Genomic DNA, 16,741 nt, shown 5'->3' with positions numbered 1-16,741 from the left:
TCCTTCTCAGAAAGTGGCGAGGGCGGCATAGGAACGCCAATTGTGACTACATTTAACCGCAGTGGCACATGCTTTACGACTTTTTTTTGCCTGTAAATTGGAGTAGGGAGGAATGATAAATTCTCCCCTTTGTGATCAGATTATTATCAAAGGACTGTTCTAACAAGTAAGGACTGTCCAACATGGATAATTCCTTTAAGAACCAGAGATATTTGAAGGAAGACTCTTGGTTACAAAATTCCCATGGTGCCTTCAGCCCTTGACTACAAATTGTATTTTACACCAGTTTCTAAATGCTTGAAGGGGTTGTACCGCCTTAGAAATTGGGGGCATATCGCTAAGACACCTCTGGGACCCGCACCTATACTTAGAACAGAGCACCGAGCAAGCGCAGCCACCCTCCATTCATTCCTGGCTCGGCAATTTCCATCAGGCTCATGGAAGTGAACGGATCGGTGGCCTCACTTGCACGGTGGTCCTCCTATTCATTTCAATGGGACTTCCGGAAATATCCGAGCCCGCCGCTTGGCTATTTTCGGCAGTCCCATAGGAATTAATGGAGGGGGGCCACACATGCGCAATGCACCCTCTGTGACTTTTCCAGCTCCGTTGCTGGTCTCAGAGGTGGGACCCTCACCTATCAGACATTGGGGGCATATCCTAGCGTTCTCATGTCCTCAATGTCTGAGATGGTACAACCCCTTTTAAGGTTCTCACTACAGATCCGTCAGCTCCCCTTTCCGTTGGACCTTTACAGTTTTCCTACCTGGAGACCTCTTCTGATCTTGGAGAGTTCTACAGTTTTCCTTAGTTATGAACACTCATATTCCTGGTGACCTGATACTGTAAAACAAGCAGGGTGCACCCATTGGGCTAGAACGTAGACATAAAAACACTTAGAAAACTTCTATATTTTATACAAATATTACAACTGCTTATATATCACAAAAAATATGTTTCTTGTAGACACTGTGCGCACCCTTTAAATATACAGCTAAAAAACATTGCAGCACATTAATTCAGAACGCTGTGCCCACAAATAGACAGATGAGGACCGTCAGTGACGAGTAATTGGATTGTGATCGAGAGTACATTCAGCTCTACCCATTGTGTAGGCGTGCCAGGTACACTTACGTAAGTGAGAAATTAATGCATAAGTGGGTTCTCTGTCCTTGGTACAGGCCCATGGAATGTGTAAAAGGACGAGTGCTGCAAACCCCATAATGTCTCAAGCTGGCCCTACATTGGCAGGACCATCAAATGTTTCTGTGGGCTCCCGACTTCCCCAATGGCGGCTGTCAGGGGAGATAAGGATCGGCCAGTTGGATTTCATGTTCCAATCCTTTTGTTATCAGGGAGATAAGCTGCTGCCATAGATAGTAGCACCTTTTTTCCCTTCTGGGTGCATGCACGCTTGCCCAAGCTAGGGAGGTCCGGAGAGAGCTATTAACTCGCGTTTTGGGCGGACCAGTCATGGATCTGCAAAAACGGATCCGTTACAATAATACAACCGCATGCATCCGTCATGAACGGATCAGTTTGTATTATCTGTAACATAGCCAAGACGGATCCGTCATGAACTCCACTGAAAATCAATGGGAGACGGATCCGTTTTCTATTGTGCCAGATTGTGTCATAGAAAAAGGATCCGTCCCCATTGACTTACATTGTGTGCCAGGACGGATCCGTTTGGCTCAGTTTCGTCAAGCGGACAGCAAAACGCTGCAGGCAAATCACCCATAGGAAGAGGAGGTTTCAACCAGATCTGGGCTACTCTTTCTGTGTCCCATAGCATCCATGGGGTCTGCACATATTATCTTGACACATGGCACATATTATTCTCCAGACTTTCTTGCGGAGAGTCTTCTATATGTCATAATAAATCATTTTTTTCATTGGTTCCACACCTCTCAAATGAATACCAGGAGGTTTTCGTTCACCCCACGGACATGATCCCACCTGAGACAGTTTTCTGCTTCATATCAATGTCTATAATGTGCACTGTAAGCTAGAAATATATGACCCTGAATTCTTGATCATAGGACATTACAGGGGATTAATCTCATTCCCTATGGAAGACCGAGTTGTCAAGACTGGTTGGCAAATGGTAATGGGTGAACCGGCACAATCCAATCACTAGTTATATACACGTCCTTCTACAAATTAAAAGAAACAACATATAAAGCACCAATTCTCCACAGGACACCAAATAAAGTTGATAAATAAGTGCATTAAGAGGTTAGACTTCTCCCCTGAGAACATAAGTCCTGGTGTGTTCGGTGAGGTGGAAGTCTTGAGGTGTGTATGGATCTCGCCAGGAGATTTGGGTGAAGGTTTAGACTTCAGAGCACCAAGAGTTCCACTGTAAACCAATATTAGTCTCCCTTCCTGAGAGAGGGGTAAGAGGCCCATCTAAAATCTTCCTGTATAAATAATGTAAGGGCTTCCACCCTCGACCTGGGGGTGGGTTGTCAAAGTTCAAAAGGGAGAATACTGATCCTCAGCTGAAGCACACCGGGCCCAGAAAGAAGCCATAGAGGTGGTCTTCGTCCCCGTCATGAAATAGGGCCAAGTCCCGAACTGGAAGTAGAGAGAGGTCCGTGGGTTCAAAATGGAGGAGGGTCTCTGTTCTGTTAAATGATTCTCCACCCTTTGAAGAGACACAGAAAATAAAGGCTCAGTTTTCAGTCATTCATTGTTGCATAATATTCTTCTCACTAATTTATTTTTCAGCCAGTGGACCATATTTTACGAGGATAGCCTTTAGCCGTTATATCATCACAAAGTTTATAATGAGATGCTGCATAGTTTGAGGCAGTGGTGTAACTTGAAGCTCCTAGACCCCAAGGCAATATCTGCAACAGGACTCCTATCCACCATGTGCCACCTGTAATACTGGTTTCTTCATCTGTGGCGGAGGGACCCCCTCATGCACCATGGCCCAGGTGTGACTGCTATATTTGCACAACCTTGCTTGGGGATAAGTTAATGGATGCCTTAGGCTGGGTTCACACAGGCGTTGCGGGAAAATGTGCGGGTGCGTTGCGGGAACACCCGCGATTTTTCCGCGCGAGTGCAAAACATTGTAATGCGTTTTGCACTCGCGTGAGAAAAATCGCGCATGTTTGGTACCCAAACCCGAACTTCTTCACCGAAGTTCGGGCTTGGGATCGGTGTTCTGTAGATTGTATTATTTCCCCTTATAACATAGTTATAAGGGAAAATAATAGCATTCTGAATACAGAATGCATAGTAAACTAGCGCTGGAGGGGTTAAAAAAATAATAATAATAATTTAACTCACCTTAGTCCACTTGATCGCGGCCCGGCATCTCCTTCTGTCTCCTTTGCTTAACAGGACCTGTGGTGAGCATTCATTACAGGTAAAGGACCTTTGGTGACGTCACTCCGGTCATCACATGATCCATTACCATGGTAAAAGATCATGTGATGGATCATGTGATGACCGGAGTGACGTCACCAAAAGTCCTTTACCTGTAATTAATGCTCACCACAGGTCCTGTTCAGCAAAGGAGACAGAAGGAGATGCCGGGCCACGATCAAGTGGACTAAGGTGAGTTAAATTATTATTATTATTTTTTTAACCCCTCCAGCGCTAGTTTACTATGCATTCTGTATTCAGAATGCTATTATTTTCCCTTATAACCATGTTATAAGGGAAAATAATAATGATTGGGTCTCCATCCCGATCGTCTCCTAGCAACCGTGCGTGAAAATCGCACCGCATCCGCACTTGCTTGCAGATGCTTGCGATTTTCACGCAGCCCCATTCACTTCTATGGGGCCTGCGTTGCGTGAAAACGCAGAATATAGAGCATGCTGCGATTTTCACGCAACGCACAAGTGATGCGTGAAAATCACTGCTCATGTGAACAGCCCCATAGAAATAAATGGGTCGGTATTCAGTGCGGGTGCAATGCGTTCAACTCACGCATCGCATCCGCGCGGAATACTCGCCCGTGTGAAAGGGGCCTTATAGCTTCTGACCACTGTGCATCATGTCAAGAGTTGCTATTTATACCTACTAGCTCTTACCTCACATCCCTGTAGTGTCACCAAGAAGCTTTGGTCCCTTGTGTCAGCCAGAAATTTGACATTCTTGTCCGCGGCAGGACGTTCAGGCTGGGCCACGCATATGTATCTCAACTGCTGACGTACGCGCAGACTCTGCAGCCTAAGGAAGCGCAGCTGAACCACATTGAGCTCGCTGTACATAAACTAGGATTAAGAAGAGGACAGGGGTCACAGAGTCAAGCACTGCATGGATGAAACAGCGATTAGGCTACATGCAGGTTACAGATTCAAAAATGTCACAAAAATTCACTGTACAGCATAGTAACTTTAAAAAGGCTATGGACACCTTTGGGGACATTTTTTTATGACCATCGTACTCATTTTGCCGTTTATGAGATACAATGGTTAAAAATTCAAGCTGTCACAGTCTGTTTCCTATGAATCCCGTCTTATGACAGCTCATGTGTAGCTATTATCTCTGATCTCAAACACTTTTTTAAGCCATAATCTTATCCGTTTGATAAGAACTGAGCTCTAATGAGTGTTTATGAGTTCAGGGATTTATAAGGGTGAGATTCAAAGAAAACTGACTGACACTTGCAAACAGATGTTTAAACCCTGTACCATGTGCTGTTCTCCTTATATTTAATTGTGTGACAGATTATTAATTCTTCTTTCTCTATGTTGTTTCTATGTATTGTTCTGTTACTGCCATCTGCTGGCCAGAATTTGTATGCTGCGCGCCTCTGCTCCTGTTATTAAAGTTTTCTCTCTGATGGGCGTGGTTTTAGGCAGCCTTGGTCCATGTCACTTCCTGCAGCCATTTTCAGTGTTGCATAGCTGTGTGACCGGATATACAAACACGTTTGGCCTTGTGAAGGCATCAGTTTTTGACCAGCAGTTAGCCTCAGGATACACATCAACAGGACAGCATCAATACCACTACTACATTACAGTATTGAGAAAAAGAGGTTTTGTCCAGCTTATGGTTGTGGTAATCCAAAGGCTTCTTTATTGAATATTCAGTATAAAATCCAGGTACAGAAAGCAGAGTCTACATGTTTCGGGCACAATGCAATCTTAGCCCTTACTCATGACTGTTTTAAATACACTGTGAGTTACTTTTGTAGAGAGGAGGGGGAGGATCCCTTACCTGAGATAATCAGGCTGAAATTCAACCCCTCTCTTCCACAAATGTGTCACACGCTAGCACTGGGAAGTGCTTTCTGACGATGTTACAAATTTGAGTGTATTCCTTACTATATTGTGTGACAAAAATATTTTTTCTTTCCTGGTTAGATATCTCTCGGATTTTATGTCTCTTTGTTTCTACAGGTGTGTTCAATAGTATATTCCTATTTATATGTCGAATATCTCTGCTGCATTTCTTCATCTTTTTTTCGGAATATGCTCTATGTGTTAATCTACTTATGATGTTTTGCGCCTCTGTTTCATAGGTCGTCTCATCACTGCAATTTCTTCTAGCCCTAATTAATTCTCCTTTTGGTATATTTCTGATGGTATGCATGGGATGGCATGACTGTGCATGTAATATTGTATTGCCTGATGTTGGTTTTCTGTAGGTGCTGGTGTATATGGAGGCCGTGGCAGAGTCTCCCCTGAGGCGGAGATCCAGGAACTCAATGTTCCTGGCGCTATGTTGCAGTGATGAGTCGACCTATGAATTGTCTCTTTGTTTCTACAGGTGTGTTCAATAGTATATTCCTATTTATATGTCTAATATCTCTGCTGCATTTCTTCATCTTTTTTTTGGAATATGCTCTATGTGTTAATGTACTTATGATGTTTTGCACCTCTGTTTCATAGGTCGACTCATCACTGCAACATAGCGCCAGGAACATTGAGTTCCTGGATCTCCGCCTCAGGGGAGACTCCGCCACGGCCTCCATATACACCAGCACCTACAGAAAACCAACATCAGGCAATACAATATTACATGCACAGTCATGCCATCCCATGCATACCATCAGAAATATACCAAAAGGAGAATTAATTAGGGCTAGAAGAAATTGCAGTGAAACAGAGGCGCAAAACATCATAAGTAGATTAACACATAGAGCATATTCCGAAAAAAAGATGAAGAAATGCAGCAGAGATATTCGACATATAAATAGGAATATACTATTGAACACACCTGTAGAAACAAAGAGACATAAAATCCGAGAGATATCTAACCAGGAAAGAAAAAATATTTTTGTCACACAATATAGTGCTAGCGTGTGACAAAATATGGGCATCCATGGTACACAATGGCATTAAATGCGCAGCCCGAAAGGCACCCACCATAGCCAGTTCTGTGAGCCCATCTCTCTTTAAAAATGACAAATCCCGAACAACACAAAATACATGGTTGTCAACAACAGGAAATTATAAATGCGGTCACTCCATTTGCATTTGCTGTAAATATATGAAGATCTGTCAAAATTTTGAATCCAGTATTAACGGCCAGGTTTTCAAAATAAAATCCTTTTTAAATTGCAATACTACCTATGCGATTTATTGCATAACATGCACAAGTTGCAAGTTACAATATGTGGGATGCACCACAAATGCAATAAAAACCATGAGAACCGCAACATATCTGCGGCAAGTCTCCATTTTGCCATGGTACATGGTGGTGATGTCTCCTATATGTCAGTACAAGGCATTGAAAAGGTTAAAAAACCAATAAGAGGTGGCGACAGAAAAAGGAAACTCTTAAACAGAGAATCATATTGGATTTTCCGACTTGAAAGTCGCCAGCCTCAAGGTTTAAATAAGAAACTGGATCTAATTTTGCAGTATTAACCAACGGTTTATTTCTCTTCTTTTCTTCCTTTATTTCCCATTTCCTTCAATCTATTGTTTTATGGACCATATGAATTGTCTTTTGGCATGTTTTTACCTATGTACACATTTGTGGAAGAGAGGGGTTGAATTTTAGCCTGATTATCTCAGGTGAGGGAGCCTCCCCCTCCTCTCTACAAAAGTAACTCACAGTGTATTTGAAACAGTCATGAGTAAGGGCTAAGATTGCATTGTGCCCGAAACATGTAGACTCTGCTTTCTGTACCTGGATTTTATACTGAATATTCAATAAAGAAGCCTTTGGATTACCACAACCATAAGCTGGACAAAACCTCTTTTTCTCTATACTTCCGTATTTCTCCTGATTCGGGTGAAGGAGTTGTTCCGTGCTATAACAGTGGAATCCCTGGCAGGTGAGAGCTGCTCAAAATCTCTGTTTTCTTTACATTACAGTATTGTATCATCGTATGTCGCTGTTTTGGATCAAATAAACCCACGTTGATTGCATTCCCGTGTCTACATTTGGATCCATCTAACCCAAGCATCTGCCGGTCCGGTCTGCTCCACTGCTTGGATGCGAAGGTAGGAGAGTCACACAGTCATTATCAGTTATACCTTCATTCGCCTTCATGTGGGGACAGAACAGTCAAAAACTGCCTTAAAGGCCATACCCCGGCTGCAGATTCCCTCAGAGTCCATTACCACACTCTGGAATCTCCCTAGCAACAGGTCCACTTGCAGCAAATCTGCCCGGCTACAGTGCATGTCCGACAAGCCTAAGGGGAAGCACTGCGCATCCGCAGTATCTACAGTTGTGTTCAAAATTATTCCACCCCCACTGAAATTGAGTGTTTTGGCCAGTTTGACATTGATTTTGATCATTTCAGTCATCTTGTTTACAATTAAATCAAAGAGGCCCTTGTAAGTCAGACAAATATAACATAACATTTATAATTAAATAACCACAAATGTCTTTTCTGTGCTCACATCATTATCAGTTTTATTCAACCCCCAAGTGACATTCAATCTTAGTACTTAGTACAACATCCTTTTCAAGTTATAACAGCTTTTAAACGTGAAGCATAGCTTGACACAAGTGTCTTGCAGCGATCTACGGGTATCTTCGCCCATTCTTCATGGGCAAAAGCCTCCAGTTCAGTCACATTCTTAGGCTTGCGCGCTGCAGCTGCTTTCTTTAAGTCCCACCAGAGGTTCTCAATCGGATTTAAGTCTGGTGACTGCGATGGCCACTTCAAAATGTTCCAGCCTTTAATCTGCAACCATGCTCTAGTGGACTTGGAGGTATGCTTGGGATCATTGTCCTGTTGAAAGGTCAAACGTCTCCCAAGCCTCAGGTTTGTGACGGACTGCATCACATTTTCATCCAATATCTCCTGGTACTGAAGAGAATTCATGGTACCTTGCACACGCTGAAGCTTCCCTGTACCTGTAGAAGCAAAACAGCCCCAAAGCATGATTGACCCCCCGCCATGCTTCACAGTAGGCAAGGTGTTCTTTTCTTCATAGGCCTTGTTCTTCCTCCTCCAAACATAGCGTTGATCCATGGGCCCAAACAGTTCTAATTTTGTTTCATCAGTCCACAGAACACTTTAGTGGTTTGTCCACATGACTTTTGGCATACTGCAGTCGACTCTTCTTAATCTTTGGAGACAGCAAGGGGGTGCGCCTGGGAGTTCTGGCATGGAGGCCTTCATTACGCAGTGTGCGCCTTATTGTCTGAGCTGAAACTTCAGTACCCACATCTGACAAATCTTTTTTCAGTTCCTCAGCAGTCACACGGGGACTTTTCTCCACTTTGCGCTTCAGGTAGCGCACAGCAGTCGAAGTCAGCATCTTCTTTCTGCCATGACCAGGTAGCATTTCATCAGTGCCCTTTGCCTTGAATTTGCGAATGATGCTTCCTATGGTGTCTCTTGGTATGTTTAACATCTTCTTATAGCCATTGCCCTTCCTGTGAAGAGAAATCACCTCTTCTCTTGTCTTCCTGGACCATTCTCTTGACTTCACCATGTTTGTAAACACACCAGTAAATGTCTAGAAGGAGCCGAGTATCACAGTCCTTTTACATCTGCCTAATTGGTGCTTATTATGCTTGATTGCTGCTCCTTGACATCCACAGGTGTTTTCAATACCTGATCGAAAACACTTGAATGAACCTCTGTTCTTAAGAGTGGTAGTCTTTAAGGGGTTGAATAATTGTGTCAATGAAGAAATCACAAAAAACCCATTTAATACTGTATTACAAAAACAATTGATGTCATTTTAGTTGCATTTGGTTCTTTAAAAAGTCCTTGTAAGATTTCATTCTGAACACAATTACAAATGTACACTAAATTCCCTAAAACCCTTTACAGCATTGGGGGTTGAATAATTTTGAACACAACTGTATACTCTCACCTGGAAGTCCTCCACAACTCGCCAAGCCATTTTCTACTTCCTATATTAACCTTTGCTCGCATAATAGAAGAACTGTTTATGCACGCGGGGTCTCCCTAAAACCATACCCCTTTATAGAGACTTGCTGCATGTCTCCTTACATTGCTGTGGTCACAATTCACTCAAAACACCTTAGGAATTTTGTCAAGGTGCCATTTTCTTAAAGAGACCATGCACCTTAAATCAAAATGGCCGAAAGAGACTTTGCACAGTTCCCCAATGAGGAAATAAAGCAAATGCAACCTGATACTGATCATTATGAAGAGCAGGAAGCAGAACTCACACTCACACTTGGCCAGCAGACCAAGTCGTGCGACCAAGACCCTCTCTCAAACCGACGATAAAGGTCATTGAAAACTATTATGCCATGAAAGATGAGCTACGTGATAACCTGGAAGAGCAATGGAAACTAGTTTTCTCCCTCATATCAGGCCTTAAATCCTCCTCAGGTGATGCCACAAGCTTACAAGTTGCCGTCGGGCGGCTAAACACAGTTCATGAAAGATACAAGAGACTGTCCACAAGGTATATAACCTTTCTAAAACACTCTAATATCGATGAAATCCTATCAGAACTGAGCAAGGCAGAATCAAGACAGACAAAGACGCCATGGTGCTGGTTGTTAATGAAAAAGCGGAATTCTGTATCTCTCATTTGCGAGAAAATAGATCGCACAGATCAAATTCATCTAAACATTCCTCTCTGTCATACAGATAGATCCTCGTGCTCAAGAAGCTCAGCTCTGAGTGACAGAATACTAGAGGCCCGCATAAACGCAGAGCAATCCAAAGCGAGACGTTCCTTTACTGAAAAAGAAGCTCTTGCAAGAGCAGAAGCGGAGGCCAAGAGGGCAGAAGCAGAGGCCAAGAGGGCAGAAGAGGCCGAGGCCAAGAAGGTGGAAGTAGAGGCTCGAAAATAGATTCTTGAATCAGAGATGGAAGAGGAAATTGCGTTAGCTAAAGTAAGACTACTCGAGCAAGTATTGAGCCAAGGTCTTGATCCAGTCTGCTCGCCACCACAGGAAATAGATGATCCAGTTGATCGCACCAGCGACTATGTACTGAATCAGTTATCTGTACCACCCCCAGTTTGCAGTACTGTCTAAGCCGACAACACTGAAACACCAAGTCAGCTCTACCTTAGGTGCCAGTACCACCCACAGCACCCAAGCAACCTAATACCCGTCACCCGGATGTGCCCTCTCAAGGACAGCTATTACAGCAAGATGGCTATCAGGTGTTTTCTGGCCTACCTCCACAGCTCAAGAAGCAGTCATCAGAATCTACAGAGTCTAAACCACAGCTCAACCCTGCAGCAACATCATTCTACCCAGAAGCATCTCACCCCTTCACGCCAGGCAATCCATACGCCCTAGGGGCATCATAAGTTGTCATGGCAACAAACAGTGAGAAATAGGATATGTCTGAGTTTGCCAGGTTCATGGTGAGCAGAGAGCTAATCAACACCAGTCTCTCAAAATTTTTATCACCGTGCAAAGAGCTACAGAGCTTGGAAGGCCTTCAAAGCCGCTATTGCGCTACTCAACCTGACCGCAGAGCAGGAGTTTGACCTCTTGATGAAATGGCTGGGCCCAGGCTCCACAAATCGTATCAAGAGCCTCAGAACTGTCTACATGGGACAAGCAGAAGCAGGTCTCGCTGCCGCCTGCAGAATGTCCCAAAGATCAACCTCAAGGAAGTCCATAAGCTTCAGGATTTAAGTGATCTGCTCATGAAACTGGAGCTTGCCAAACAAGACCCTCGTCTGTCCGGGCTGTGCTACCTGGATACAGCCCATGGAGTGAACCCAATTGTCGTGAAGCTACCATACAGTCTGCAAGCAAAGTGGGCGGCATCAGTTTCAAGGTACAAAACAGCGCACAACGTCATCTTTCCCCCATTTATTCATTTCTGCAGGTTCATCGATGAACAGTCCCAGATGAGGAATGACCCCCAGCTTCGAAACTACAGCTTCGGCGACATCATAATCATCAAGGTATGAAAGCATCATTCATAAACACAGAGACTTTAAGAGCAGCGTGAGAGTTAGAAAGACTAACCTACCATCACCTGCAGTACCCACGGGTAAACAGTACACTACCTCATCAGGAGACAAGTCCTTCAATCGTGAATGTCCCATTCATAAAAAAAACACACTCACTGAATAAATGCAGAGGGTTTAGATCCAAAACCATACAGGAGTGCAAGAAAGTCCTCACCGAGCTTGAGGTATGTTTCAAATGCTGCGCTTCATTGGAGCACATGGCTAAGGACTGTAAATCTGTCATCAGATGTGAGGCGTGTCATAGTGAAAGACATGCTTCAGCTATGCACCCAACCCCACTCGCCAGAGATTCACCGGCTGCGGTTGACAGTAGTCCTGCTCCAAGTCATGGCGGGGAGCCCCAGAATCATGCTAACACAGCCACAGCCATTTCCTGCTCATGCTTGGACATATGTGGGGAGAGCCAGAGTGAGAAATGTTATGCACGAATATGCCTAAGGTCAAGGTCTACCCAGAGGGACTACCAGAAAAGGCAGTAAAAATGTACGCCATCATCGACGACCAAAGCAACCGGTCCCTAGCAGGACCTAAATTCTTCGAAGCCTTTGGAATCAAGGGACCATCAGAACCCTACATGTTAAACACCTGCTCGGGCCGCATAGAGACTAGCGGCAGGAGGGTAAAAGGATTAATCGCTTCTCCTGTCAGTGGAAATACGGAAATACCCCTACCAACGCTGATCGAATGCGATCAAATACCCAACCATAGGGATAAGATTCCTACTCCAGAAGCTGCATCTTACCAACCACACCTAAGGCACCTAGCAAACGTTATCCCATCTTTGGACATCAATGCCGAGATCCTACTTCTGCTCGGCAGAGACAATCAAAGGGTACACAAGGTGCGTCAACAGTGTAATGGTCCCGACAATGCGCCATACGCCCAGAGACTGGACTTGGGATGGGTAGTCATAGGAAATGTATGCTTGGATCAACCAGGAATTAATTCTTTCAAAACTTACGTGCGTGAAGATGGACACACAACTTGCATTTAGCCGTGTCCTCATCACTATGAGGTGAAAGAGAAGTCTCCAGACATACAACCACCCAACGTCATTTCTCCCCTCTTTGCCGACAACTTGGGGAGAACAGTCTTTCACACAACGCCGATAAAGTAGCCTTGTCAGTAGAGGACAGAAAATTGGTCAAGATAATGGACAGTGAGTTCTTTAAAGACGAAACCAATCACTGGGTTTCTCCATTACCATTCCGAGCTACCAGGGTAAGACTCCTGGACAATCGGGAACAAGCTCTGTCTAGATTTAACTCTCTTTAGCATACCATGAACAGCAAGCCTGAAATGAGAGAACACATCGTCGCCTTTATGGATAAAATATTCCGTAACAACCATGCAGAACCAGCCCCAACCTTAAGGAAGGGCGAAGAGTGCTGGTACTTGCCTTCATTCGGAGTGTATCATCAACGGAAACCTAATCAAATTGGGGTTGTTTTTCACTCAAGCACCAAACATCAAGGTCTATCTCTTAATGATGTTCTTCTCCCGGGTCCTAATCTGACGAATAACCTAGTCGGAGTGCTGATGAGGTTCAGGAAACAGCTTGTTGCAATCACTGCTGACATTGAACAGATGTTCTACTGTTTTGTAGTCAGAGAGGACCACAGAAATTTCCTCAGGTTTCTGTTGTACAAGGACAATAACACCAACGCCGAGATGGTGGAGTATAGAATGAGGGTACACGTATTTGGAAACAGCCCTTCACCTGTCGTGGCAACTTACGGCCTTCAGAGAACTGTGTTAGAGGGAGAATCCGAGTATGGTACAGACGCCAGAGACTTTGTAGAAAAGGACATCTACGTAGACGATGGACTCAAATCACTACCGACTGAAAAAGCAGCTATCGATCTGCTCAAAAGGACTCAAAGTATGTTGTACCAAGCTAAGCTCAGACTACACAAAATTGCTTCAAACAGCCTGGCCGTATTGAGAGCCTTCGAGTCAGGTGATCATGTGTCTGGATTGACGGACATTAACCTGGGACTGGATAGTCTACCTGTGCAGAGGAGCTTGGGCCTCAGATGGGATCTCTCGGCTGACTCCTTCGGGTTTCAAGAAATTTGTGCAGACAAGCCATTCACAAAACGTGGTGTCCTATCAGTGGTGAACAACCTATTTGATCTGCTGGGATTTGTAGCACCCATCACCATACAAGGTAAATCCCTACGGAGACAGATTTCTGAAACCATCAAGGATTGGGATACCCCACTTCCTTCTGATAAAGAACAAAAATGGGATGCCTGGAAGCAATCTTTGTGTGCTTTGGATGAGTTCCACATCCCGAGATGTTATATTAAAACCTCACTTACCTCTAGCATAAAGAAGGAACTCCACGTGTTCTCTGACGCTTCCACAGAGGCCATAGCAGCGGTTGCCTATCTGAAGGTGACAGGACCCAACAATCAAAATCACGTTGGATTCGTCTTTGGTAAGGCTAAGCTAGCCCCTAAGCCCGATCATACTATTCCCAGACTTGAACTCTGTGGGACTGTGTTAGCAGTGGAGATTGTGAAGTTCATACAACAAGAAACTGGGCATCGACATAGATTAAGTCCAATATTACACGGACAGTAAGGTCGTTTTAGGTTACATCTACAATCAGATAAAAGATTTTATGTGTACGTCAGTAACCGCATTGAGAGAATCCAGAGGTCCTCAAAACCTGAACAATGGTACTATGTACCATCCGAAATTAATCCTGCAGATCACGCCACTAGATCTATATCTATAGGTTCCTTTGCTAACTCTACTTGGCTTACAGGTCCGGAGTTTCTGCTAGAACAGGCGGACGAATTTGTACAGGAAGTTTTCTGCATCCGGGATCTGGATAATGATCCAGAAATCTGCGCTGAAATTAGTGCATTAGTCACCAGAACAAAGCAAACCTCCAGCCTCGATTGTCAGCGATTTGAAAGTTTCTCGAGTTGGATGAGACTCGTCAGAATTATTGCAAGGTTAGTGCATATTGCGAGATGTTATCACAATACCCACGAAGATAAAGATGGTTACGGTTGGCATTTCTGCTATAAACCCTTCACTGCTGAGGACGTCTCTCATAGTGAGTCCCTCTTAATACGTCACGTCCTGCAAGGAGAATTCAACATAGAATGGAAGTGCTTGTACAACAAACATCAGATTCCAATAAAAAGCCCTCTTGCCAACTTAAATCCAGTTATTGACAGTTTTGGCCTGCTCAGAGTTGGTGGTCATTTGAATCAAACCCACCTAGGAGTTGCAGAACAAAATCCTCTTATCATTCCCAGCAAACATCATATCAAAGTCTTGCTGATCCGACACTACTACGAAAAGGCCGAACACCAGGACAGGCAAATCACTGAGGGCAAGTTACGGTCTGCAGGCCTTTGGATTCTAGGTATTAAAAAACGCGTGGCCCAATTACTTGTCGTAAAGCGAGAGCAAAACAACTATACCAACAAATGGCTGACCTGCCTGCGGATAGACTATGTACAGAGCCGCCTTTCACCTACTTTGGCCTAGACGTTTTTTGGGGGCCATGGATGGTGTCCACACGCAGGACCCGCGGCGATCACGCATACAGTAAGCGTTGGGCTGTAGAATTTACTTGCATGAGTGTGCGTGCTGTTCACATAGAGGCGATAGAGTCCATGGACACATCCAGCCTTATTAATGCTTTAAGACGGTTCTTCGCAATCAGAGGACCAGTGAAACAGTTGAGGTCTGACCATGGAAGCAACTTAATCGGAGCCTGTAGAGAACTGAACATCGACACCAAGCCCATTCAAGATCAGTTGGCGGAAAAGGGTTGCACCTGGATTTTCAATCCTCCTCATAGTTCCCACATGGGGGGCTCCTGGGAGAGAATGATCGGGATCTCACGCAACATCTTGAATTCTATGTTGATGGATGTAAACTCTTCAAGACTCACACATGAGACTCTTGTCACCCATCTCGCTGAGGTTTCGGCCATAATCAATTCAAGACACCTTGTGCCAATGTCTATGGATCCTGAAACACCAGCCATACTGACTCCGGCTATTCTACTTACCCAAAAAACTGAGAATATGCTAATGCCTAGTGGAGAATTTACTCATGCGAATATCTACCAAAAACACTGGAAACGTGTACAATACCTAGCGGATTACTTTTGGAACAGGTGGCGTAAGAAGTATCTCAATATTCTTCAAGGAAGAAGAAAATGGCAAAATCACAAACCAAACTTGAAAGAAGGTGACCTCGTGTTGATGAAGGAGCAACAAACCGAACGGATTGACTGGCCTACGGGACTAATTACAAAGGTTTTTCCTAGCAAGGATGGCAAGGTCCGGAAGGTGGAGTTGAAGATCTTCAGAAAGGGTGAGCTTAAAACGTTCGCAAGTCCAATCAACAAACTCATTCTGATACTACCCATCGAGAACGTCCCTGCCGGGTGAACAGGACTTTACTGGAACTTCATGGATCTTCTCCATTCCAAGTTGGAAAACAGGACTAAATTATGTTTTATTCCATTTTAACATGTTCTTTGTTACAGGTTGTTCTATAGTTCATGGACTCTAGTTATAGTGAAATCCCCATAGGGAATTTCAGACGGGGAGTGTGCTGTTCTCACCATATTTAATTGTACATCGTATTATTAATTCTTCTTTCTCTATGTTGTTTCTATGTATTGTTCTGTTACTGCCATCTGCTGGCCAGAATTTGTATGCTGCGCGCCTCTGCTCCTGTTATTAAAGTTTTCTCTCTGCTGGGCGTGGTTTTAGGCAGCCTTGGTCCATGTCACTTCCTGCAGCCATTTTCAGTGTTGCATAGCTGTGTGACCGGATATACAAACACTTTGGCCTTGTGAAGGCATCAGTTTTTGACCAGCAGTTAGCCTCAGGATACACATCAACAGGACAGCATCAATACCACTACTACATTACAGTATTGTATCATCGTATGTCGCTGTTTGGATCAAATAAACCCACGTTGATTGCATTCCCGTGTCTACGTTTGTATCCATCTAACCTGAGCATCTGCCGGTCCGGTCTGCTCCACTGCCTGGATACGAAGTTAGGAAAGTCACACAGTCATTATCAGTTATACCTTCATGTGGGGACAGAACATACCTAAGAAACGGCTGAACATTTTTAGTAGGAACCAATCGAAAAAAAAATATTTTTAGCCCAAAATATGTAAAATAAAATCATAAAAGATTGCCCCGTAGGTGTCCATAGCCTTTATGACTTTGAAGCATAGTCTAAAATATGTAAAGATGGGCAAACACATTAGATTAATTTTGCCCATTTTGACAGGACCTGAATCTCCCTCATCTGCATCTCTTGGGTGAGAAAGGGCTGTGCTTTTTGGATTTCGACATGACCATTCCTTATGTTCTCTAGGGA

The 16,741-nt window shown here is 44.0% G+C and overlaps 1 protein-coding gene across 1 annotated transcript in view; it reads right to left on the bottom strand.

Moving 5' to 3' along the window:
* Positions 1–1,638: 1,638 nt before the first annotated feature.
* The window catches only part of LOC120977696 (collagen alpha-1(I) chain-like), a 161,720-nt gene continuing 146,617 nt past the window's right edge, over positions 1,639–16,741 (bottom strand). The window contains exons 62-63 of the mRNA XM_040405749.1: positions 4,056–4,238; positions 1,639–2,650 (exon numbers count right to left, since the gene is read on the bottom strand). Coding sequence (XP_040261683.1) covers positions 2,501–2,650; positions 4,056–4,238 — 333 coding nt within the window. The 3' untranslated portion in view covers positions 1,639–2,500. The remainder of the gene's footprint in view (positions 2,651–4,055; positions 4,239–16,741) is intronic.

This window comes from Bufo bufo, chromosome 8 (assembly GCF_905171765.1).
Source record: "Bufo bufo chromosome 8, aBufBuf1.1, whole genome shotgun sequence".
In the NCBI taxonomy this organism is placed as follows: Eukaryota; Metazoa; Chordata; class Amphibia; order Anura; family Bufonidae; genus Bufo; species Bufo bufo.
This window is presented reverse-complemented; position numbering and strand designations above follow the sequence as displayed.